Genomic DNA, 27,057 nt, shown 5'->3' with positions numbered 1-27,057 from the left:
AAGATAGTTAATCTCAGACAGTATTGATACACTTGCTCATGGACACTTTAAAATCAAGTAGGCAAATATTACACTGAACAACAAAATTCGAGGACCTAAATGTCTCATTGACGGGAATATGATATCTTTATGTATTTTGAGTCGTAGAATTCGAAAATGACCTCCGTTTTGTCTCAGCACGTCAGGTTTTTTTTAAATCGCGAAAATTCGATTTTTCGAAAATTCAAATTTTTTTTTCTTATCGCTTTAATAATATCTACGATCAAAATTTTTATACTTCCGGATATAAGTTTTCCTACGTAATTTTTGCTATAAATTCCAAATCCGTCGTCAGAATTGAGCTAGCATCCAGTTCAAGGTCTCAAAAATGCATTTAAACATGAAAAAAGTCGATTTTACCGACTTCACTTTCAATGAGTTATATCTCGTCATCTATAACGAATTTTTTAACGTGCAACTGCTCATTGGAAAGCAATTTTTCTAACCTTTAAAAAGAGATGTCGCTCATTAAATTCGATCTATTGTAGTCTGAGTTATTGTAGATTCAAATAAACTGATTTTTCCGGATATCGTACGAAAATAAAATCTAGCTTACGAATAGCAAAGTGAGCAATAAAGCGAGAAGCATTGCATTCGCGGTCTATAGCTTTCAATACAAAACAAAAACATGATAATAGTATATGCTCGAAGGCTGCGAGTGTATTTGCGAGATAACACTATAGTTGGCGCGGCAGTCGCACTGCACGAACAGCTGATTTACCTAGATATAACGTTTCAGTGTGAATGTGTTGTGAACATCAATTCACATTACATTTCTTATTTTTCCTTGCATGTTACAATGAATTAACTATTTATTTATAAAGCAAATTGATCAAAGTCTATAAAATGTTGCAAAACAGAATGTACCAATGTGTGAATAGTCTTAGTAATGTTAGAATAGTTTCCAATATAATAGTAATATTAGAATAGTAACCAATGTTAGAATAGTTTTGCTACGTGTGTGGTGAGTGTGTATTTGATGCAAATAGGAGACAGTTTACGCCGGCATTACAAAGTGCATATGAAGCTTTTTTTGGTTTTGAAATAAACAATTGGGGCAAATCGTGGGTTCCTGATGTAATATGCTTAGATTGTTTAATAAAGTTATCAAGCGGAGATCGTAATCTTCCTTATTCTGTACCTACATTGTGGAGAGAGCAGAAATACCACGTGCATGACTGTTATTTTTGTCTCACCAAAATACAAGGATTTTCATTCAAAAACAAAAGTCATATAAAATATCCAGTAGTTTCATCAGTCACAAGGCCTGTACTTGGCGTTCCACCACACAGATCAGTCTCTTTATCAGAGAAGCTCACGAATTCAGAAGCATCATCACAAGAAGTAGTTGAAAGTTAACCGGTCAGTATGGAATACTCGTTGTCCGACTTTGAATCTAATTCGCAATTACAACGAAACTTGACCGAACCAAAGCTATTTAATGAAGTAGAACTTAATGATCTCATCCGTGATTTGAATCTCTCCAAGGCTAAAGCTGAAATATTAGCTTCTCGCCTCAAAGAAAAAAATTTACTTGAAAAAGGTATTAAAATAAGTTTCTGTAACCGAGAAGAAAGATTCAGATATTATTTTGCAAAAGATAATGACGCGTTGTTTTGTAATGATATCGAAGGTCTATTTAGTGAACTTCAGCTTGAATTTGTAGTTAACGAATGGCGTTTGTTTATTGACTCTAATAAGACAAGTTTGAAATCTGTGCTCTTGCACAGTGGTAACGAAGAGCCATCCATACCAGTTTTTTATGCTACACAAACTAAGGAATGTTACGAAAATGTAAAAATTTTGTTAGAAAAAATTGATTATGATAAGCATTAATGGAATGTATGTGGAGATTTCAAGATAATAAGTATTATTTTGGATTTACAATTAGGCTACACAAAGTACATGTGTTTTTTATGTGAATGGGATAGTCGAAATAAAATAGCACGTTACACACAAAAAATCAATAATCCGATGGATTATTGATTCTCAAAACGTGTTCTTACCACCGTTGCACATCAAATTAGGTTTAGTGAAAAGTTTTATTAAGGAACTAGTCAAGCAATCTCCTGAAGCATATTTATATTTACAAGAGAAGTTTTCTACAATCACTGTTGCTAAATTGAAAGAAGGCGACTTGTTGGTCCTGATATAAGAAAACTTATACTAGATAACAATTTCGAGAACAAGCTCGTAGATGTACACTTGAAGACATGGAAATTAATACAAAATGTGATTAATAATTTTTTAGAGAACAACAAATCAGATAATTATGCAGTACTAGTCAACGAAATGATTGAAAATTTCCAAGAAATGAAAGTAAATATGTCTTTAAAAATTCACATCATGGACTCCCATTTAAATTTCTTCACAGAAAATCTTGGAGCAGTGAGTGATGAACATGGGGAAAGATTTCATCAAGAAATAGCAGAATTAGAAAAGTGATACAAATCTACAAAAAGTGCGAATATGTTAGCCGATTACTGTTGGTCAGTTTTATCCGAAAATTGTACAGATCACAAAAGAAAGGTAACCAGAAAAAGTTTTCCAATATCCGATACACTCGAAGAATAAGTAAAAGAGCCAGTAAAAATTATGATTGTATATAATGTAAATAAAAATATTCTAAAATGTAGTTAATATTAGAATAAAATTGCAGTTTTTTTTTAAATGAAAAAAAATTTGTTTTATAATATATGCATCCCAACGTTATCAGGCTCTTAACAACTAACAAAATCAGGCTAGCATTTAAAATGTAAGGGTTTTCTATCATCTTTTTGTTCTGTATTGAAAGCTATAGACCGCGAATGCAATGCCTTATTGCTCACTTTGCTATTCGTAAGCTAGATTTTATTTTCGTACGATATCCGGAAAAATCAGTTTATTTGAATCTACAATAACTCAGTCTACAATAAATCGAATTTAATGAGCAACATCTCTTTTTAAAGGTTAGAAAAATTGCTTTCCAATGAGCAGTTGCACGTTAAAAAATTCGTTATAGATGACGAGATATAGCTCATTGAAAGTGAAGTCGGTAAAATCGACTTTTTTCATGTTTAAATGCATTTTTGAGATCTTGAACTGATTGCTAGCTCAATTCTAACGACGGATTTGGAATCTATGGCAAAAATTACGTAGGAAAACTTATATCCGGAAGTATAAAAATTTTGATCGTAGATATTATTGAAGCGATAAGAAAAAAATTTGAATTTTCGAAAAACCGAATTTTCGCGATTTAAAAAAAATCTGACGTGCTGGGACAAAACGGAGGCCATTTTCGAATTATACGGCTCAAAATACATAAAGATATCATATTTCCGTCAATGAAACATTTAGGTCGTCGAATTTTGTTGTTCAGTGTTATTTATCCAACTATCAAATAATGTTATCATCCTTTACAGTAATTCATCTCCATTAAATGAGCTATTTAAAATTTCAGGTTGGAAAACATATCATCCAAAACGTGTAGAGAAAGTTCGAGTACGTCATATGATCGCATGTGCATATGCACGTCAAACAGCTCACTATAGAGAATGGATGCAGATTACTCGTGATCGAGAACGTTTCAAAATGAGAATAGAACGATTGAATGAAATTGTTACACCAATTCTTGTAAAGAAATGGTGTAACAATTGAAGAACAAATGAATAAAGGAACACATTGAATACTATAAGAATTTTTGTTTATTATTTATTTTTAATTATTACATATTATCTTTATGAACATAACTATTATGTGCTTCATCGAATTCTAACCATTTCACCAAATAATAATCACCTCGCTATTTTATAACTTTTTTTATTAAATAGATATTAAGATGTTTCGTCTTCAATAATTCTTCTTCATAGAATTCGCAGGCGATTGGTTGACCTTTATAATCTATCAGATGCTAAGTAAATATAACTGTCTTCATGATTTTATCAATGGTGAAAATTTGAGTTGACTAGTTGGGAGTATAACCTTTTTCAAAAATTTGTACCTTTTTACTCACTATTTCCTCATCACCAACTATGTTCTTTATTTATGTAGTTAGTGGTTTCATATTCAGTATGATTACTACGAAGGTGGGTCAATAAGCCCTTAGAAAATCCAAGAGATGGCGCTCAAAGCATCCCAACTTATGTTGCACCAGTAAGCGCCACTATTAAATAGATTATTAATTCGAAGTTTCAGCTGGATTCATCAAGTAGATCCGTTTTTATCGTCGACCAAAGTGAACAACTTTTGTTTCTTGTTAACAATGGAAGAAAGTGATTTCCGAGCGGTGATAAAACATTTCTATTTAAAAGGTCTCACACCGAAAGAAATCAAAGCTGAGTTAGATGCACTTCATGGTGTATTTGCTCCTGTGTTTGCAACTGTTTACAATTGGGTAAATGAATTTAAATGTGACCGTATATCGACTGCAGATAAACATCGTTCAGGCCGTTTTGTAGACGTGAGCACTCCAGAAATTATCATTAAAATCTAGGGCATGGTGTTGAGTGACGGAAGAATAAAATTGCGTGAAGTAATTGAGGCCACAAGGGTTTCAAAAGGTACAATCATTTCGATATTACATGAGAAATTAGACATGAGAAAAATTTCGGCAAGATGGGTACCACGTTTGCTTTCAGTTGAAAACAGACGCAGTCGAATGGTGGCCGCTGAGGCTGTTTTGGCGAGCATCCACCGTAATTCGGACGAGTTTCTGTGTCGATTCATAACTGTAGACAAAACGTGGATACATCACTACACTCCTGAGACGAAGAAACAGTCAAAACATTATGAAAGATCAACCAGCTCCAAAGAAGGCGAAGACAGTAAAATCAGTCGGCAAGGTTATGATCACTGTTTTGTGCGATGTACGTGGAATTATCTTTATCGACTATTTACGAAAAGGACAAACAAGCATAGAAAAGTATTGAGCGTCGTTGTTGGACTGGTTAAGCGAGAAAATAAAGGAAGAATGTCCTCATTTGAACAAAAAAAAATTCTGTTTCATCATGACAATGCACGAGTGCACACTTGCTTAGTTTCAATGGCTAAAATTACGGAATTGAACTTCGAATTATTTGATCATCCACGGTATTCATCAGATTTGGCCTCTAGTAACTTTTTTTATTCCCAAAGCTAAAAAAGTGAGTTGCCGGACAACGACTTATCTCGAACGAGAAGGTTTTAACCCAAACAAATGGCTATTTTGAGAAACTTCCAAAATTATTTTTTTCTGATGGTTTCAAAAAACTTTAAGAACGCCTGGAAAAGTGTATCGAGATGAAAGAAGATTATGTTAAAAAATAAAAAATCTACCAAAAAAAAATTGTTTTTCTAACCCACCCTCGTATTTCGAGCTATTTTATATAGTGATGTCAGTGAGAAACTTTTACCTTGAACTGATGATTCAGTTGATGTGTTGATTAATATAATATTTCGATACGTCTCACTTGTTTGGAGACGTAATTTTCCCTCTTCAATACAATATTTTCTATAAGCCTTCGTTGTTTGAACGATGTGACCATAGTTTGTTAAATCACTTAACGTTACCACAGAGGATTCATGTTTTTTCTTGAAAAATCACTATACGTTACCACAGAAATTTCAGGTTTTTTCTTGAAACTCTAATAATCCATTACTTTTGTTATATATATCATTACTTATAAAAATTTCATGATTATAAAAAGTTATTGGTTTATTGCCAATCATAAGAGTACCATTTTGAAGTTTGCGCACGCCGGATATTATATCTAACGTTATCGTTTGATTTTTATTTAACATAGATTTATACTTTTCGGATAGATCAGTTTCACTAGTATAAATAATATCATATTTTTCTAACTCAGGCGTTTCTACAGCGAACTCTCTTTCCTGATATGAATCTGTTTTGTATGGTATGTTTCCTTTTTTGTACGATTCGATAGTCGTATAAATAACTTTATCATCTATTCTCTCTTCTTTTTTGAACCGCTGTAAGATTTTATCTTTTATTTTCTTACACTGTCTAAGATTCAACACATTATAAGCAATTTTTTTGAGAGGTTCAATCATATATTTGAAAGTTTTTAACACTTTTTTCAGTTTCGTATTTGTTGGACTTTAACGATTAATATTTACGCTTTATTACATTATAAGCTTTTTTCATCTGACGAAGGACTTTAATGTATCGGTCGAACTCAGCCATGTTGACGGTTTATTAGCTGTTTGCAAACTATCAATCTTGTTATTGAATGGTTTGTATTTATAATAAACTTATCAATCAATCAGCATCAATGTTTCAATTTTTGTCTATTATCAGAAAACTATAGTTATTTTTCCAACAAGTTGAACAAACCTCTTTGAAATTTTCGTATGACGTATCGGTGTTAACATGATCGTTATAAACATGCTTCAAATTCATATCATCTTGACGAAAACTTATTAAAATATTAATGTTATCATGAAATAAGTGTTTGTGCAAAAGACTGACACAAATAAAAGAATCAACACTTTTATGTCTACGCATGTAGAAAGAAGCGTTTACATTATCTTGCTTCTCACATGCAATATCATCAAACACAATATTTGAATTTTCTCTGCTATCATCTGATGGTAGAACTTCTTTGTGCTCGGCAAAAGGTAAGTATTGCACTCCTGTGATAGGTTCAAGAAGTTTTTATTAGTTTTTATTAGTTTTTTAGGGTCAACAAAATTTATACTTTGGTTGGTTTAGTGATTTAGACTATTTATAAATGTTTCCAAACTTTAGTTCATTAGGATGAGTTAGGAGTTATGATAATGCATTCGCCTTCCCCAATTGGATGAACCGCAATATACAGCACGGATACTATTTGCAGTAGGTCTCAATGTTGATTAACTTTTTTCCCTTTACTCTCTGTCAGAGTATCTAAAATTACTGGGAGCTCTAATGACTGTTCCTGAATATCAATTTTGTACTGAGTTATTATAAAAACTGAAATACAAAACTATAAAAGTTTATTTATAAAAACTGTAGCTCATTCATTCGAGAGCACTTTAGTAAAGATGATTGTTCACGGGAAGCAAAAAAAGAAAAGAGGTTAGGGGTTCGTGAACAATCTTATAAATAAGCTGCCTTTTAAAGCTCATTTACCTGGATATTAGCTCGTGGTGATCTTGGCATTAATCCTCTGGACAACGCATGTAAATAACATGATATTCAAGAATCCTAGAATCAAGATATTTAAGTGTAAAACGTTGCAGATAAAGTATTGGATGCAAAAGCTTGGCAATGCGCACATAGTTCTGAAACTGTTTGGGTGAAAAAGCTACTGATTACGCCGTTACAAACATCATGAAGGCAAAAATCAAGTTTGGAATGGGTGTTAAAAATATCGATAGAATAAAAAAAAGATTCTGCTTGGTAAGAAGCGAAAAAATTTCTATTAAAAGTGCTTTAGATGCAGCACATAAAATCGTCGTGACTGCTCGTGAAAAGAAGAATATAAGTTTACCAAGAATTATAAAATAAAATAGCACAGGCTTTAAATCGAGCAAGTTTAGCCAAAAGACAATTGGAAGAACAGACAAGACATAATAAACGTGTTGAAGTTCTAGTACTTGATAAAGGTTTGTATTTGAAACCTTATTAAAAAGGTTTTGGCTTTGTTCTCAATAAAACTGGTAAATTAATTAAAATTAAGAAAAAAACTGTTGTTGAGAAAAAATGAAATTTATGTTGTATAATTTAGTATCATCCTATAATCCTTATTTTAATATAATGATATTTATGATGACAACTTGTAATGAATTTTTTTTACGGAAAAAATAAATAAGAATGAAAATTCAAGCATTGCTTTTTTTTACTTACCTCTATTGCTATTACTATTTAATTGAAAACATCTAATTCCTCTTAATCATTTAAAAATTGAGTGTCGACGTGTTTGGATGTAAACTAGGAGATACTGAGAATAAACGTGGTTTGACTACATTACAAGTAGTCTGTTGATGGAAGTGCGAACTATACCAAAATCTATACTTGAATTAAAAACATTAACAGAGAAGAAATTGATATGAATTTCATTAACGTTTACTATGATATTCATAACCTGAAAGAGAAAATAAACAACACATAAAAAAATGCATACACAAACGGATTTACAAATATAAAAAAGATTAACAAATATAAAAATATAAAATATATAAACTACCTACAGGCGCTATTCCAAATAATTGCAACATCTTTAAGAAATGTTCTTCTGTGTTAAAAAAACATGACGTTATTGCTATCTCTTTATTATAAAAACCATTACAAGAATTCATACGTTTAGGAAGAGACAACTCTGATTTATTAGACAACACTGGTATTGTCTACAGTTTTAACTGCAAACAATGTTCAGCTGTCTACATAGGTGAAAGTAAGCGATCCTTAAAAATTAGATTAAATGAACACAAAAAAACATTGATTCAGATACAGTAGTAGCTACACATACAAGAACTCTCTCACACGAATTTTACTGGGACAAATATTCGAACTGTTGCACATCGGCTTACATAAAAACATTTTAAATAGAAAAGAGAATATACGTACAATATCTTAGTCATATTTATAAGCCTTTATTAAGATCGATGAGGAAAGGATGATAGATGAAGAATATATATATATATGTATTGAAATATTTGATTTCTTACTGTATTGTAACGTGACTGGCTACGAGATATTCGTTTTAGCCTATAATAATTTGACGAGAGAAATCAGGTACACACATACGAGGTGTGTTCAAAAAGTAAGGTGACTTTATATTTTTAAGACAAAATATTTATTTATTTATCAATATTTATGTTGTCTGCTTCAAAATAATTCCCCTCAGATACTCACTTATGCCAACGGTTTTTCCAATCCTCAAAGCACTTCTCATAAGCACTTTTCGGTATAGCCTTGAGCTCTTCCAGCGATGCAGTCTTTATCTCTTCAATCGTTGCAAATCTCCGTCCTTTCATAGGTCTCGTTAGTTTTGGGAACAAGAAAAAGTCACATGGGGCCTAATCCGGTGAATATGGTGGCTGAGGCATGATTGTGGTGTTGTTTTTGGCCAAAAAATCTCTCACAAGCAAAGATGAGTGAGTAGGGGCATTATCGTGATGCAAAAGCCATGAATTGTTTTTCCACAATTCTGGGCGTTTTCTTCGTATTGCTTCTCGCAAACGGCGCATAACTTCAAGATAATACTGTTTATTGACCGTAGGTCCATATGGTAAGAACTCCTGATGCGCCACGCCATGGTAATCGAAGAAAACAGTGAGCAAAACTTTGACATTTGATCGAACTTGGCGTGCTTTTTTCGGTCTTGGCTCATCTGGGCTCTTCCATTGGGACGATTGGACTTTGGTTTCGATATCATAACTATATACCTATGATTCGTCACCAGTTTTGACCCTTTTGAGTAAATCTGGGTCGTCGTTGACGTCATTCAACAGTTCTTGAGCGATGCTCATGCGACGGTTCTTTTGATCAAAATTTAGCAATTTCGGAACAAACTTCGCTGACACACGTCTCATGCCCAAAACGTTAGAAAAAATTTCATGGCACGAGCCAAGCGATATACCAACATCCTCAGCAACTTCTCTGATAGTGATTCGACGATTTTCCAGAACTATTTTCTTCACTGCTTGAACGTTTTCATCAGTTGTTGACGTGCTTTGGCGTCCAGAGCGAGGCTCGTCGTTGGCATCTTCCCGGCCATCTTTGAAGAGTTTGTACCACTTGTAAACATTTTTTTTACTCAGAACAATTTCACCGTATACCACCGTCAACATTTCAAGTGTTTCAGAGCACTTTATTTTATTTTTTACACAAAATTTGATGCAAATCCTTTGATCCATATTTTTCGATAGCAAGAAATCGCCGAGCACGCAAAACACTTATAACCTTTACGCCTCTTACAACCAAATAAAAAATGCTATACACTTGAAACTTGGTACAGATGTTCGGAAAGAGTGTACCAACATAACAAAACAAAAAAATCAATAATCGAAAGTATGTTGCCCGTGAAATTTGAAAAGTCACCTTACTTTTTGAATACACCTCGTATACATATAATTATATGCCTTTAAAATTACATTTGCAACTTTATTGTTAATAATTTGTTGTTTTTCTGTTAATAAAGCTAAGCAAATGTGCTGACGAAACGTTGCTGAATATAATTAAAATTAAGTGAATTTCCATCTCTCACTATTTCTCTTCTTTCCATTATTGAAAAATTTATCATTTAAGAAAACTATAAAGGAATCAAGACAGTATCTTACGGAGAAAATAAATATTGAAAAGCTTAGGTACAGAACAAAAACGAGGCTCACCCAGATTTTTTCTCCAGCAGAAGCAATACCTCTGGATATATAAGCAAATAGTTTCTATTACAAACGACACTCATTAGTATACATTTGTATTTATTAACATGGGCTAGAACAGTGCACAGTACATTCGTCTTCAAGAGACCAACGAGCTCGAAAAGTAAAAAAGGAGACCAACAGTCTACATGGAAATCAGTTACAATAATTATTCATTCAAAAGATTTCAAAAAACTTTGAAACGTCATAGGTTCAACTTATTTTATATGTCTCTTATGAATGATTAAAAAAAACTTTTTCTAACATATAACAAATCGGTTTTTGTTTTCTTTCCACCCATTATTCATCACTTACACGTCCGGGACCATAGGGACTCTTATCCCACCATCACACACCGATAATGAAAACATTTGTATACGCGAGGCCGATAAAAGAAATGCCGGCACACCAGAGTGATTACTCTATCAACTACAGGTATGGAAGAGAGCAGTTGCTGGGATGTAAATATGGGCCAGGATACAAGGGGAGGTCAATAAGTCTTTAGAAAATCCAAGAGATGGCGCTCATCACGCTTAAATTATGATGTTTTTGGCAAGCAATACTACTAACTATATATCGTACAAAGTTTCAGCTCGATTCATTCAGCCGTTTTTTTGTGAGCGTTGGTTGAACAAAAAGTTATTGGTTTATTTGAAAAATTGAAAAAACAGAGTTTCGAGCGGTGATAAAACATTTTCATTTGATAGGCCTTACACCAAAAGAAATCACAGTTGAGTTGAACGTTGTTCATGGCAAGTCTGCGCCTGTGTTTAAGACTGTTTATAACTGGGTAAATGAATTTAAACGCTGCCGTACAACAACAAATGATGAACCTCGTTCAGGACGCCCCGTAGAAGTGAGTACGCCCGAAATGGTCAACAAAATCTATGATATGATGTTGAGTGATAGAAGATTAAAATTGCGAGAAATAGTTGAGGCCACAGGGATATCAAAGGGTACCATCATTTCAATTTTGCATGAAAAATTGGGGATGAAAAAAATATCAGCAAGATGGCTGCCGCGTTTGCTCACTATTGAAAACAAACGAACCCGCGTGGTCACCTCTGAGTCTCTTTTGGCACGCATACGTCGTAATCCGGAAGACTTTTGGCATCGAGTCGTAACTGTAGACGAAACATGGGTACACGCCTACACTCCTAAAACCAAAGAACAGTTCAAATAATGGATTACCGCAGGAGAACCAGCCCCAAAGAAGGCAAGGACAGTAAAGTCAGCTGACAAGATTATGGCCACGGTTTTCTGGGATGCGCATGGAATTATCTACATCGACTACTTGGAAAAGGGCCAGACGATCACTGTACAATATTATGCGTCATTATTAGGTTAGCTGATTATTAGTTATTATATTAATATTAATATTAATATTAATTAATTAATTAATATTAATTAACTAATATTAATAATAACTAATTATTAATATTAGTTATTACTAATATTAATAACCAGATTATTATTAGTTCTTATTTTTTTATTAGAAAAAATCCAAGAAAAACGTCCTCACTTGAACAAAAAAAATGGCTCTATCTTCAAGACAATGTTCGAGTTCACACGTGTGCAGTTTCGATGGCAAAAATTACCGATTAAAGTTCGAATTAATTGACCATCCACCATATTCGCCTGACTTGGCTCCCAGTGACTTTTTCTTATTTCCTAATCTCAAAAAATAGCTTGCCGGACAACGATTCACGTCGAATGAAGAAGTCATCGCCGAAACAAATGCCTATTTTAAGGGTTTTCAAAAATCATATTTTTTTGATGGCTTAAGAAAACTGAAAGGCCGTTTAATAAAATGTAGCGACCTTCAAGGAGATTATGTTAAAAAATAAAAAAAAATTATATACGCAAAACTTTTTTTTCCTTCTTTTTGTAAAGACTTATTGACCCCCCTTCGTACTTATAGCCCCTAATACTTTAATGAACTTTCAATAATTAGTTAACGTGTAAAGTTAATTAATATATGCATATACATAAATAGTTTAGATAATAAAAGACAAGTGAAAATGAAAATAATATATAAAAGATCATCTCAGATGGGGCCCTGATTTTTTAAACGCCTAGAAAAATCTTGGCATTTTTCAGCCAATTATGAGGAAGAAATTGAAATTGTTCTTTCTAGGATTCCTAAAAACTCAGAATGCTATCCTAACTCTTTAAGGGTTTAGAAGAAGGCCTTGCTTACCAAGACGCTCTCTCCAGTGCCTATTACGCAGTAAAAAAATAACTTCGACACTTCACAACAAGATCCACATTGTATCTGTTTAGTGTATGTGTATATACGTAGGAAAAAGGAAATTCCCACACAGTAAAGGACAAAAATAAGTAAATAAGTAAATATAAAAATATGTAAATAAATAATATTGTACTAAATAATTTCTTTCTCTTTTTTTCTTTTTTTCTATTTTAGCTTTCACGTTCGATGATTTAATAAGTTACACTTAATCACCAAGCGTGTAGTAAAGTAACATGATATCTGACCATATCACCAAGAATAAGGTATGATGTATTCGTAGGTTCAATCTTATGACATGAAATAGAGCGATAGTACTAATACACATTGCGGTTTGTAACGGTCCAGTCTGATTTGCCTTTTCTCCCACTGTAAAATACGTGCAACCCGTCGTACACAAGAAAACTGAAGAAAAGCGGTATCAGAGCTGAGGCGGTCTTCACATATACACGTAAATGTGTTAGGGCAATTCGGCGAAAACAAGACCATATAAGAAGCATGACGTCACGAGCGTAGGAAAATTATTGTTTACAATGCAAAATCGATAATTGCAAAGTTTTTTCTAATGAACAAATGCATTTTTCAGTCAATTTTTATGCGCTGATCTCGAATCTTATAGTCATTAAATATATATTTGTTAGTTTAATTTAATTTACAATTAAATGACGCTAGTAATTTTGCAACAAATAAATATATTGCAAATTCGAATATACAACAGCGATCGTAGCGCATTAAAACAGAGAAGCAAGAATTTGACACTTTGATAACTGATTTTTGACTGAATTATCGATAAATAAAAAATTTATAATTTATTTAAACAATTAAAATTGTGTTGCGAGATAGCGATTCGACTATATATATCTATAAAATTTATGATAACGATTGTTATCCATTTGTTGATTTTATGATGGCTAAAAGAGGAATTTACAAATTCGTTTTTTAATTATTATTCGAAAATGGATTTTTAAGTTAATCGTTTTTATTTTGAATAATGTTTATCACAAGCGATTTTTTTATATAAAAATTTTCCGTAGATTTATTGTAAATTCTATGTTATTTAAATATCTAGCTTATACCACTTATAATTTTAAAAGATTGATTTTTTAAATCACTAATTTTTGATTTCGATCGAGCCATTTTCCGACAAAACCTATACAAAGTTTATGCTAATATCAAAAATAGCGTTGTAGGGACTACCAAGCGTAGAAATGAGCCAATTTCGCAAGTATAAATTGGCTCGTCGCTGCGGCGAGAGGATTCACTATCCTACCTTGCTTAGTAGCAGGAGCATTGAACGAAATAAAGACTTATCTATTTCCTGAGACTGATTTCATTATTCAGTGGTTAGCCTGATAATTCCTTTTCCTTACAATAATCTAAACGCTTAACTCATAAGACTCTCTCTTATGAGAAAAAAGTAGCCTTAGACTATCTCCTCTCTGAAATTAATAATTGTCTAGAAATTAAATTGAATATTAGTTGCGGCGCTGTCGGGCTTCTCCTCGATAGATACAACAAATAATGAATTGTATTTTAAATAATTAACGGGGGAAATTATCTGAAAAATGGGAAATTTATATAAGAACAAATTCCCACGATGCAGAGCAAACCGCCGCTCCGTTAAACACGTATGATAGTACGTGTATTCGCCTTAACGTCAGATGATTTATCTTAGTTGTCTTCTGTTAAACGGAGTTGAACTCACCTTAAGTCACGTGTCTTGTGACACTCGTTGAGTTTTAAGTGTGAGCGACTTTACTCCTAATCTTCTTAATCCTCTAGATATAATTGGATTAAAACCTAAGCCTTTTTCAATTACTTAAGCTACTAGGAAAATTAAATTACGAAAATGGCGAATAAATTTTACAGACTTTAATTAATAAAAATTACTACAGTCTTTGTAGGGCCGAAAGACTAACGCATGCGAATAGGATTTTACAATTAGTTATATTCGGTGAGAAAGAGAGAGAGAGAAGATTCGAATTATACCGCGAACTAACGCTCGACGCGAATACAAAAAATAACGCTATCACGAATATACAAAATACCGAATGTATTTTGTATCGCTTAATATGACGAAAGGTGCACCTACCATGCGGTGCAATTACGGTGATCAGCCGTAATTGTTGTTGCAAAAAATCTCAACTGCCGCTGCCCCTTGATTATCAGCTGAACAGCTGAGGCGAAACTGCCTATTCAAAAGATCGCGCGCCCCCTCTCTCTCTTAACTGTTAGAACTAACGCGCGAGAAGCAGAATCGCGAACGGTTCGATTAATTAAATCGACTACCGTTGCAATGGCTTATCGAAACGGCGAATACTGTGTTCGCTATTCGATGATTATTGAAATATCAATAAGTATAGAGCATTTACGTGTCAACTTCTTGCTTACTCTTGGAAACGCGATTATAAATAAAACAATTAGAGTCCGAACTATTTACTTTACTAACGTAAGATAGAATCAAACATTACAGGTTATTGACCGAAAAGTGAGTGAGTATACGACTACTTCAAGTCATACTTGAGAGTTGTGTTATATTCTACTGATGTAACATGAAAACAAGAATAAATATCTTCCTTTGAGATTATCAAAGACTGAGCGGTAAAGGTATAATAACAAGCTGAAGACATCTCTTATAATTCAGTAAATTGGCAACATGTTTATTATTATTTTATTCATTTAAATAAGAACAGTCATTGATAAAATGTAATTATTATGCCTTTTGGAGTTTTATAATTTTATGAACAATTTGAGCTTTACAAAGAGTGAATTCTCAACGTCATTGAAATATTTTTATTATTTATAATATGTATTATAGCTTAAAAGAATCACAGAGAAAAAATTTGTTTAATTACCGTATTTCTACTTCATAAATTAATTGAGCGAATTTCTTGTAAAAATATTTTACTAATATAATAATACTAGTGCTTAAATAACTGTCATCGTTACTGAAACTAATCATTGGACCCGAGGTGAAAAATATTAAAGCAAGAAAAATCTTGTCATGTTTATTTTTATTACGATTACATGCACAAAAAAATTGCAAGCTCTCTTATGGTCTTCATGTATTGCTCTGTTGTAGTATCGTGATTAAGCTCGATAACTTTAAAGATGTTCCAATAAATTTGCAATTTTCTCTCTCTTTCTCCCTATTTTATCTGTATGATAGCATATGTATGGATACTCTCTGGTACTTTTTTACTAAAAATAATGAAGTAGTTATTTGACTTATAAGAACGATTAAATGATTATATCCTTCATACCATATATAATTTGTTTAGTGTATTGTTTGTAATTTTGACGTATTTACTTGTTATTTACATATTAATTAGAACTAATATTTCACAGGGCTTTATTCCCGGACTATTCGGTGTTTCTCATGGTGCTATACAATTCATGATTTATGAGCAAATGAAAATCAAATATAATATATATAGGAAGAAATCAATTACTAATAAATTAGTAAGTATGTTTTCGTATATATGTCTGTCATCAATTATTACATGTATTTCGTTGGTTTTATTTTATTTCGTTTTTGGGATACTCAATGGGGTCCTTAGATTCATCGGTGAAGAAGTGGTCAAGTGAGGCGGCAAAACGTCAGTGCGTGCGGCGCCGTAAAGTGAAGGGCCACGAAAATACCGGGTAAACAAGGGGAACAACAACAAAAAATGTTGACGCGTTCGTCTTCAAGTACCCGCGAAGAGAGCGAAAAAAGTAACTTCTCAGTCGCACTTCTCTCCCCAAGAGCCACCGAGAAAGTCCTTTCCCTAGCCGCTCGCGCACGTGAGCAAAATGAGTGTCGCTCTCTCTCTCATTCTCTCTCTCTCTCACGCTATCTCTTCAACTTGCCCTGTACGTCATCTGTCGAGAAAGAAAAACATATTATAATTATAGTATGATACAGGATAAAGCAGGTCGAGAGCGAGGAGAGAGACATAACGAGTAGTGGACGCTCTCGTTATAAAACTCACTGCATCAATCAATACTATAGGAAAAATTATCAAAATATTCACTTCATTATCTATTAGGATCGAATTTGTTAATGGATAATAATATTTTTTACATTATTAATGTATTTTTCGCGAGCAATCTCGATCAATTACCACCTTCTTGATCCAAGTAAAACTACGCGGATCTTTTGCGAAGCGAGAGTGTCGGTGAATTTTGAGCGGTTGAGTTGTCTTGGAGTAGGAAAAATAACCGATTGGATTATTCCACTTCAAACTTAACAATTTATTTGTACTACTATTTACAAAGGTTGACTAGTTAAAGGCAATTGAATTTAATAAAAAAGAGTTGAAAATAACGGTTATAAAAATGGAGCGATGAGGCACAGCACGCACTCACCGAACTCCAAATTCAAAAGTGAGGGTCAAACGAAGCGACGTTCGACTGCGCGGAAATGGGAGAAGCAAAACACGGTCCTCGCACTCCCGCGAGAGTGCGCGTGATAATTAGCGCGCGAATTCAAATGTGTAAATAAAATATAGACTCTTGCCTGGCGGCATCGGTCTCAACACCGCCCGCCTCGTTGTGAGAAACAACGACGGTAAAGAGAGTAACTGTTTCATTACATACTAAGTATCAAATTAAGAAATAATAAATATCAAATTAAAAAAAAATAATAAATCTTCAAGATTAAATAAATGGCAAGCAAATTCAGGAATAAGAGAGAGCAATTAGTCTTCGCTAGCGCTGGAAATTGAGTCGTTGGCGTCCGAGACGTCGTCACCGAGGCCGCCCGCCGTGGAGACATTGGGGCCGCCCGCCATGGGATTGTCCGGGAAGCCAGCGTCTAAAGCCTCGGTTTCCACCGAGAGGCGGATGAGCTTCACGAAGGGGCGATCCAATGTCGTTGTAGCGGTCTTGAGAGTCGCAACACGAGGGAGGCCATCTCGGCCAACATGTAGCTGAAGTACTCGAGCTATGGGCCACTTGGTAGCAGGAAGATTGATGTCTGTGATGAGCACGAGGTCACCTTCCTTCAGAGTTGAATTGCGGGTGAGCCACTTGGAGCGCAGCTGGTGCTGATGTATCACTTCCCGCTGCCAGCGGGACCAGAAGTGATTCCGCATCACTGTAGTCAACTCGTAGCGTGCGACACCTGCAATTTGACGAGAAATATCACAAGGCTCGGGGACAGCTGTGAGAGCCTTGCCGATGTGGAAATGTCCAGGAGTGAGCGCTGTCGAATCCTCGGGATTGTTGCTGAGAGGGCAGACAGGACGAGAGTTTAGGCAGGCCTCTATCTGCGTGGTGAGGGTGGAAAACTCCTCGAACGTCAGTGTGGCGTCGCCGAGGACTCGCTTCAAATGATGTTTGAAGGATTTGACTCCAGCTTCCTAGAGGCCGCCGAAGTAAGGAGCGCGTGGAGGGATGAACTCCCAACTGACACAGTCTGCTGCGAGGGCATCCTTGACCTCCTTTGAAAATGAGGAAGCTTCATCGAAGAGGCGAAGAAGCTCTGCACTGGCTCCCTGAAAAGTCGTTGCATTGTCGGAGTAGACAGTGTGTGGAATTCCCCGTCGTCCGGTGAAGCGAGAGAAGGCGTCGAGAAAGGTCCTCGTTGTCATGTCCGAAACAACCTCCAGATGAATTGCTCGGGTGGCGAAGCACACGAAAACGCAGACGTAGCCTTTGGTCGACTTTTGTCCTCGTCCCTTGCTTGTGCGCACCGGAAACGGGCCGGCATAGTCAAGGCCGCAGGTAGAAAATGGAGAAGACTGTTCTCCTCGACAGGCTGGAAGCGGAGCCATTTGTTGCTCTTCCACTCGGCCTTGGAATCGGATGCAGCGTACGCAGCGACGAACAAACTGCCGCACGGTGTTGCGCACTTGCGGGATCCAAAAGCGTCGACGGATGTAGCTGAGGACAAGTTGAGGTCCTCCGTGCATGGTGCGAAAATGGTCGTCGCGTATGATGAGAGTGGTGAGACGACTCTTCAAAGGGATGATTGGTGGATGAGCTTCGTCGTATGACAATCCAAAATTGTCCAGACGGCCGCCAAGGCGCAGAACTCCGTGCTCATCGATGAACGAACCGACGACTTTCGTGGAAGAGGCTGGTGCTTTCGTAAGCATTTGAGCTCGACGGCGTAAAACTCACCCTGAATTGCTCGAATGATAAAGCGAGTAGCGCTTCTCACTTCGTCGGCAGTCAAACCTCTACCAGGCTGATGATCCTTGTCAGGTAGCGCTTTGCGTTTCCTAATCGCAGGCCACCGTAGAACGTAGGCGTAGGCGTAGATGAGGACTTTGAGGCTGGAGAACCTGGTGATGTAGCTCTCGAAAGTCGTGTCTTGCTTGGCCGCATGAAGGACCACAGACTTCGGAGACTTTCGCTCGAGATCCGACGACGCCGACTCTGGTGTGGGATGCCATGAAGACCAGTCCTTGCAAAGCCAGGATGGTCCATTCCACCAGAGCGTGTGGGCTTGCAGCTGCTCCGGAGAAAGGCCTCGTGAGGCGTAGTCTGCTGGATTGTCCTCGGAGACGACGTGATGCCATGAGACATCAGGCAGCAGCGTTTGGATGTCACCAACTCGCGTGGCTACGAACGTTTTCCAATGGGAGGCGCGCTCGCGCAGCCAAGCGAGAGTGACAGTTGAGTCGCACCAGCAGAAAGTCCTGGCTGGTGGATGTAGAAGCTGCGGCGTGAGCGCAGCGATGAGACGAGCTAGCAGTTAAGCCCCGCATAACTCCAGCCGTGGGATGCTGACAGTTTTGATGGGCGATACCTTGCTCTTGGCGATGATGATGGATGACGACCACTGTTGATTTTCATCCTGGGTTACGAAGTACAGGACGGCTGCGTAGGCTTGCTCAGAGGCATCTGAAAACCCGTGAAGAAACCAGAGAGGTTTCGAGTTGCAGCCGAAGTACCTTGGAATTCGAATTGCTTCGATGTCTCGGAGTTGCTGGTGGAACGCTGTCCATTCGTCCAACAAATCGTCGATGAGAGTTTGATCCCAGTCGTATCCTTGAAGCCACAGCAGCTGGATCAAAATTTTCGCTCGGATGAGAATGGGTGCCAGCCAACCAACAAGGTCAAAGAGACGAGCGACGGTGGAGAGGAGACCGCGCTTCGTCGGTGGAGCCTCGGCAGCCAGTGATTGTACCCTAAAACAAAACTGGTCGAGCGAGGGTATCCATCGCAGGCCCAGCGTGGAGACAACATCATCAGCGGAAAAATCCAGCTCCTGCGTGTTGACGTCGTTGAGCGAGGTGAGGAGACGATGATCGTTGGCCGACCACTTATCCAGTTCCATTCCGGCAGATTTGAGGATGCCGATGAGCTGTGATCGGGAATTCAAAGCCTCCTCGATGGTGTTTGCACCGGCAAATGCGTCGTCCACATAGGTGTGGTTCTCGAGGATGGACGCACCCAGCGGAAACTTTTCTTTCTCGTCCTCGGCTAACTGTCGCAGCGCTCGATTGGCTTGGTAGGGAGCACAAGCCGTGCCGTACGTCACAGTGGTGAGACGGTAATGTTGAATGGCCTCTTCTATGGTGTCGCGCCAAACGATGCGGAGCCAATCGGTGTCCTCTGGATGGAACCGGAATTGGCGAAACATCTTCACGATGTCGGCGGAGAAAACGTAGCGATAATAACGCCAGCGTGTCATTATCACCGGAGTCTCCGTCTGTGTTTTGGGTCCAGCGTGTACCGTGTCGTTGAAGGAAACATCGTTCTCAGCTGGCTGTGAAGCGTTGAAGACGACCCGAATTTTCCCACTGCCGTCGGCCTTGAAGACAGCATGGTGTGGAATGTAGTACATGCGTGAAGAGTTGACGTCGTAAGTCGGCACGCGCTCCAGGTGCCCCAGCTCCTCGTACTCCCGCATGAAGTTGACGTAGGCCTGGCGCTCCGCGGGCTTGCGGTGGTAGCGCCTCTCGCTGCTCAGTAGCCGGGATCTAGCGATATTGAGGCTACCTGGAAATTCGGGTTCTTTTGAGAAAGGTATTCTGAGGACGTACCTGCCTGTCTCATCTCTGCTGTGAGTGCGCACAAAGTGTTCCTCGCACTCCTGTTCCTCAGCAGAGAGGGGTACCTTCATTGGAACCTCCTCGAGTTCCCAAAAGCGACGAATCTCGTCACGCAGTTGGCAGCAGCTCGTGGATGTGTGAAAACATCGCACGATGTGGTATGCCGATGAGGCAGCTGATGACGATGTGGCCGCTGTGGGTCCCGTCAGTACCCAGCCAAGAGCGGTATTTTGAGCAACCGGCTCGTCCTCAGCACCTCTCTTCAGACCGTCCAGGATGAGCAGGTTGTACACGTCACCTCCTAAAAGGCAGTCAGCACCTCCAGGCACGTAGTACTTAGGGTCCGCTAACTCCAACCCTGCGATGTGACTCCAGTCACCATACTGGATGGGCTCTGCTGGGAGCGATGTGGTGATCCGTGGTACCACCAGGGCAGTCAAGTGCAGCTTGAAGTCCTTTGAGCCATTGGACTTCACCATGAGGTTCACCTCTCCAACTGATTTGGTTCCAGTCTCTCCTCCAACGCCAGTGATTTTAGTGCAAGAGCGTCGCTTGGACAGACGCAGGGCTTGCACCACTCGTTCGGATACGAGAGACACCTCGGAGGCTGGATCCAGAAGGGCACGCACCAGCAACGTCTCACCAGCTGCTGTCTCCAAAATTATACGGGCTGTGGCCATAAGTATCACTCGCTTACCTCTGCTCTGTGTGTGATACGTTGAGGGTGAAGATAGGGATGGTCCAGTTGGCTCATTCGAAGAGGCAGCAGCTGGGCCCATACTGTTACCATGGAGGAAGGAGTGATGAAGCTGGTTGCAGTTCGTGACCCTGCAGCGTATAGGTGATGGGCAGGTTGATGAGTTGTGTCCCAAGCGTAGACAGTTGACACATACTCCCAGCTTCTCCATCAATCTCCATCTTCCAGCACAGTTGGTGTTCACAAAGTTGTGACAGTAACCGAGGGAGTGATTTCCCTTGCACGACAAGCATGGCTCTTTCACTTTGGCCACTTTCTTGTTGTCGGCACTTGGAGGTGGCTGCTGGACTTGGGTAGCATGACTGCTGTGTGTCTTGGCTGAATTCTTTTTCGTTGCACCATTACTCTTCTCCAGAGGCTTGGATTTAGCAATGGATGTGACTGGTTCAGTATCCATGGTTGATGCAGTCATCAGCGTACGGCACCTACACTCCAAGAATTTTTTCAGATCCTGGTAGGGAGGAAATCCATCATTCCTCTCAATGGATTTTTCCCAGTCAGTCTTTGTGACCTTGTCGAGTCTCCTCTCAACAAGCTGGACAAACCAGTCGTCCCACTGGTCGACTGGTCGCTCAAGCAACTCAAAGGATCGCTTGGCCTCTTCCACAGTATCCAGAAGTCTACCTATTTCAGCAGCGGAAGCCTTTGAGACAGGTGGCATGGTGAAGAGACGTCCCATCTGATCTGCCAGCTTGACACGTATATTGTCGTAAGTGCTGAGCAGAATATTCCAGGCTACAGTCCAGTTGGCATTGGTAATCTGGATACCCTTGAGCCTCTGAGCAGCCTTGCCTTCCACACAAGACAGCAGTCGATCCAGTTTCTCAGAGTCCTCCACATGAGTCTTCTTGATCACCATGGCGTCGAATCTCTCCTTGAACGCTTCCCAATCTCTCTGCTCCCCACTGAACACTGGGAGTTTCAAGGCTGGAAGTGCTGATGGCGTGGAGAACATTTGGATGTTTGGAGCGGTGCTTGTACCTGGAGCGGATTGGATTGGAGTTGCCATGGGAGCCATGCGAGTGGTTAGCTCTGTCTTGGCAATTGAGTACTCCGACTCATAAGTGTGGTAGAGATCATCCTTGAAGTAAGGATGCGTGCTGGTCAGAGCCTTGTTTTCCCTGCGTACCAGCGACCTTCTGTCCTTGATCGCCTGCCAGTAGCTCTCGAGCAGCTGCAGTCTAGTGGTGAGGAACTGGAGAGTCTGGTCCTTCTTGGCCTTACTCTTGTCAGTGTTGGTCACAAAGTTGATGATGTTTTTGCCATCATCAAGCTGATCTTCCAAAGAATCTGATGGTTCACCCATGGTGACTCTTCACAGCAACACAGCACAAGATTACAATTTTTCACTGTAATCACTCCACTTTACCACACACACACACACACTATTTATTGCTACCACCAACTAGCAATGAATAGTTACTGGTCTCACGGCACGAGCTCCAGCACTGCGTGACAGCTGTCACAACAAGTTGTCGTTTGAAAGCAGACGAAAATTTTAAGATGTCACGTGACAGTTTGGTTTCAAAAGAAATCAAATGGTCACGTGGAAAGCGCGGCTCGGAGAGAGATCAAGCTCGAACTCCAGAAAATCCGCAGGGGGTCTCTGTGAGAGCGCGGACCTCGGAGAGAAGGAGCGCGCAAGTGCGTGTGCACCTGAGGGCAAAAGTGATCGAGAGGGAGAGGGAGAGGGGTGTCGCAGCAGTGCGTGCGAGGTCACTCACCTTCCGCCCCTTTCACTTTCGTTTTGGCGTGATGATGTTCCGGCACTGTGATTCGCCGAGAAAACCGACGCCACCGTTAACGGTCGCTTTTGCGTTCTTGAAAAACTCGCCGTTTTTCCTCCAACTTTCACGCTTTCCGTGAAAAGCCCCAAAAAACCGCAATTTACAAAACACGGGATCGTCTCCTCGGCGTGTCTTGTAAATTAAGGGCAAAAAAAAAGGAAAAAAAAAAGTTTTTTTTTTTTGCACTTTCACCTCGCGAACTCTTTTTCACTCAACATATCACCAGGCACTTTATTTCACCGGAGATCGAAGATCCGGCTCGAAGGACCATGTATTTTTCACGAGCAATCTCGATCAATTACCACCTTCTTGATCCAAGTAAAACTACGCGGATCTTTTGCGAAGCGAGAGTGTCGGTGAATTTTGAGCGGTTGAGTTGTCTTGGAGTAGGAAAAATAACCGATTGGATTATTCCACTTCAATCTTAACAATTTATTTGTACTACTATTTACAAAGGTTGACTAGTTAAAGGCAATTGAATTTAATAATAAAAGAGTTGAAAATAACGGTTATAAAAATGGAGCGATGAGGCACAGCACGCACTCACCGAACTCCAAATTCAAAAGTGAGGGTCAAACGAAGCGACGTTCGACTGCGCGGAAATGGGAGAAGCAAAACACGGTCCTCGCACTCCCGCGAGAGTGCGCGTGATAATTAGCGCGCGAATTCAAATGTGTAAATAAAATATAGACTCTTGCCTGGCGGCATCGGTCTCAACATTAATTTGAAAATATTATTGTCTATTACTATTATATACTAACAAAATAAAAGATCCAGACAGGTTGGAAACATGAACTTTTTTTATTCATGTATTACTTATGGAATTTTTTATTTTAGATCTTTAAAAATAAACTTACCATAAAACGGAGTATTAGAAATTAGTCTTTGGCTAATTTTACTTGGTTTTTTAACTGCAGCTAGTCGTAAAACCGAGACAGGTAGACGTGAATATCGTCGAATCCTGTGTCAACGGCACGCGGCTATTTTCAACATTAGAAGTCGCACCATCAAACGTAGTAGAAACAGCTGATTTTTGAGCAGCGATAATGAGTAGCAGGAATGAGAGCAGTAGTAAGAACAGCAGCAACATCATCAACACATATTGATTTATGTTATAAAAGAAACACAATATAGCAAACACACGCTAGTTTCAAAATGATAATATTTCCAAAACATGAAGATGGTATATTATTGTGACGTTTGATTCTACGAGGGGGGGGTCAATAAGTCTACAAAATCCAAGAGATGGCGCTCGTCCCGCTTAAATTATGATGTTTTTGGCAAGCAATACTACTAACTATATATCGTACAAAGTTTCAGCTCGATTCATTAAGTCGTTTTTTTGTGAGCGTTGGTTGAACAAAAAGTTATTGGTTTATTTGAAAAATGGAAAAAATAGAGTTTCAAGCTGTGATAAAACATTTTCATTTGAAAGGCCTTACACCAAAAGAAATCACAGTTGAGTTGAACGCCGTTCATGGCAAGTCTGCCCCTGTGTTTAAGACTGTTTATAACTGGGTAAATGAATTTAAACGCTGCCGTACAACAACAAATGATGAACCTCGTTCAGGACGCCCCGTAGAAGTGAGTACGCCCGAAATGGTCAACAAAATCCACGATATGATGTTGAGTGATAGAAGATTAAAATTGCGAGAAATAGTTGAGGCCACAGGGATATCAAAGGGTACCATCATTTTAATTTTGCATGAAAAATTGGGGATGAAAAAAATATCAGAAAGATGGGTGCCGCGTTTGCTTACTGTTGAAAACAAACGAACCCGCGCGATCACCTCTGAGGCTTGGGATCTTTAGGATAAAATCTATGCCTTTTTCTTTCTTATAAAAATATGAGTATTCAAGTAGAAATTAGTGACCCAAATATGTTTAGGGGGTGAGAACCACCCTTCACACTCCCAAAAATCAATTTTTTTAATATTTCGAGATTGGATCGCAATTTGTTGATAAAATGAACGCCTGTTTATTTCTTATAAAGTAGTAAGTATTCAAGCACAGTTTAGGGGCTCAAATATATCATAGGGGTGAAAACCACCCTCAAATATATTCTTTTTAAATATATTCATTTATGTAAAAATTAGTTATTTTACTGTTAAAAAATTAGAATATATTTTAGAATATAATTATTACATGTTCAATAATATCACAACTTAAAAATTGTTTGTGCTTAATGATATCTACGTAGATAGAGATAAGCTGAAAAACATTTATAAGGTAATAAGAAATATTTATGAAGTAAACAAGATATATTTTTGTTCGAGTTTAATTTGTTTTCTGTATATTGGTGATTCTGTATATTGGTCTGAGCGAAACGTGGAAATAAATAAAGGAATTTATAAAAAATATTAAATAACAAATTTAATTTAATAAAATACAGTGAAAATAGGAGCATTATTAAGAACTAAGTAATATAATAATTTTAATAATATAAAATATATTGATAAAAGTATGATGTCTATAATTGACGTAAAATATTATTTATATTGATTAATTTTGTTATTGATTTAAAGATTCTTTAATTATTTTTTCTTTTAATACAAAAAAATTGTTTGACCTTTCAAATTCATACATTGTACGTACATAAGTTTATCACATATTTATTTAATAATAATCATTTAATTTTACTAACAGCTCTTTTTCATTAATGAATAAATACTCTCAATTATATGTCTTTTTAAAAATGCTTTATTTTGAATAAAATGTTGTATATAATTATATATAATAATTGGATATGAATATATATAATAAAATTGGATTGAAAATGTATTTTTAGTTCACAGTAACAATACACCCATATTGCTATTAGATTCATGGAGCGGACAATGTGAAAAAACTGTTAACGAAGCTATATCAAATGACAGAAGCATCGTATTGAAAACAATACCAGAAGGCACAACTGATCAGATACAGCTTCTTGATGTATATGGATTTAGAGTATGGAAGAACTTTATAAAAAAATTATCTGACATAACACTTCTTATGAATTACAATGTCAACTTACACGAAAGAAATAATATAATCAAGATTCAATCGTTAACGCATAACATATTTTCTTCATAAAGATTCTAAAATTTTTATAAATACGCATGGTACAAAAGTGGGTACTTAACCGAAAAACCAGCAAGATTTGAAACTCCAGTAGATTTTAGATTCGATTTTGAAGAAGAACCAATTTGCAGTGTATGTGGAGAGATTGCAATCGTGCGGTGTGGATGGTGTAAATACGAGGGTGGTCCGATAAGTATTTAGCCTCACCGCCCGATGGCGCCACTCTCGCAAAAGAATTATTTTATCACGTAGTACAACCTTCTCGATGGTTACTGTCAAGATTTCAGTCGGATCGGAGTTGCAGTTTATTTTTGAGAGCGTGTGAAAGCAAATGTATCCGTTGATTTTTCAAAAATGGAAAAAGAGCAGTATCGGTCGGTGATTCGATACTTGTTTTTGGAAGGGAAATCGCGCAGCGAAATCAAAAAGTGCTTGGATGCTGTGTACGGTGACTCTTCTCCTTCGATGGCGACCGTCAAAAATTGGTTTAACGAGTTTCAACGTGGTCGCACGTCGATTTTTGAAGAGCCACGTCCAGGTGCTCTGAAAACGGCTACCACGGAGGATAACGTGACAAAAATTCACGATCTCGTATTGGCAGATGGATGATTGAAGGTGCGCGAGATAGCTAAGATCGTAGGCATCTCAAAAGACCGCGTGGGACATGTCCTGCATGAAATTTTGGGCATGAGAAAGCTGTCGGCGCGATGGGTGCCGCGTTTGCTCACTCCGGACAACAAGCGCAACCGTGAGACAACTTCAGAGCAATGTCTGATGCTGTTTAAGCGCAATATCATGGAGTTTCTGCGTCGTTTCATGACAGTCGACGAAACATGGATCAACGAAAAAACGGCC

At 37.9% G+C, this 27,057-nt stretch overlaps 1 protein-coding gene across 3 annotated transcripts in view; it reads left to right on the top strand.

Annotated features, from left to right (window-relative positions):
• The window catches only part of LOC131671894 (mitochondrial folate transporter/carrier), a 323,633-nt gene that overhangs the window by 138,438 nt on the left and 158,138 nt on the right, over positions 1–27,057 (top strand). For all 3 annotated transcript variants that reach the window (XM_058948718.1, XM_058948802.1, XM_058948886.1), the window contains exon 5: positions 15,956–16,069. In XM_058948718.1, the coding sequence (XP_058804701.1) occupies positions 15,956–16,069 (114 nt within the window). The remainder of the gene's footprint in view (positions 1–15,955; positions 16,070–27,057) is intronic.

Source organism: Phymastichus coffea, unplaced genomic scaffold (genome assembly GCF_024137745.1).
Source record: "Phymastichus coffea isolate CEN01 unplaced genomic scaffold, Cenicafe_Pcof_1.1 PCOF00001, whole genome shotgun sequence".
In the NCBI taxonomy this organism is placed as follows: domain Eukaryota; kingdom Metazoa; phylum Arthropoda; class Insecta; order Hymenoptera; family Eulophidae; genus Phymastichus; species Phymastichus coffea.
Note: the sequence above shows the minus strand (reverse complement) of the source record. Positions and strands in the feature narration are given on the sequence as shown.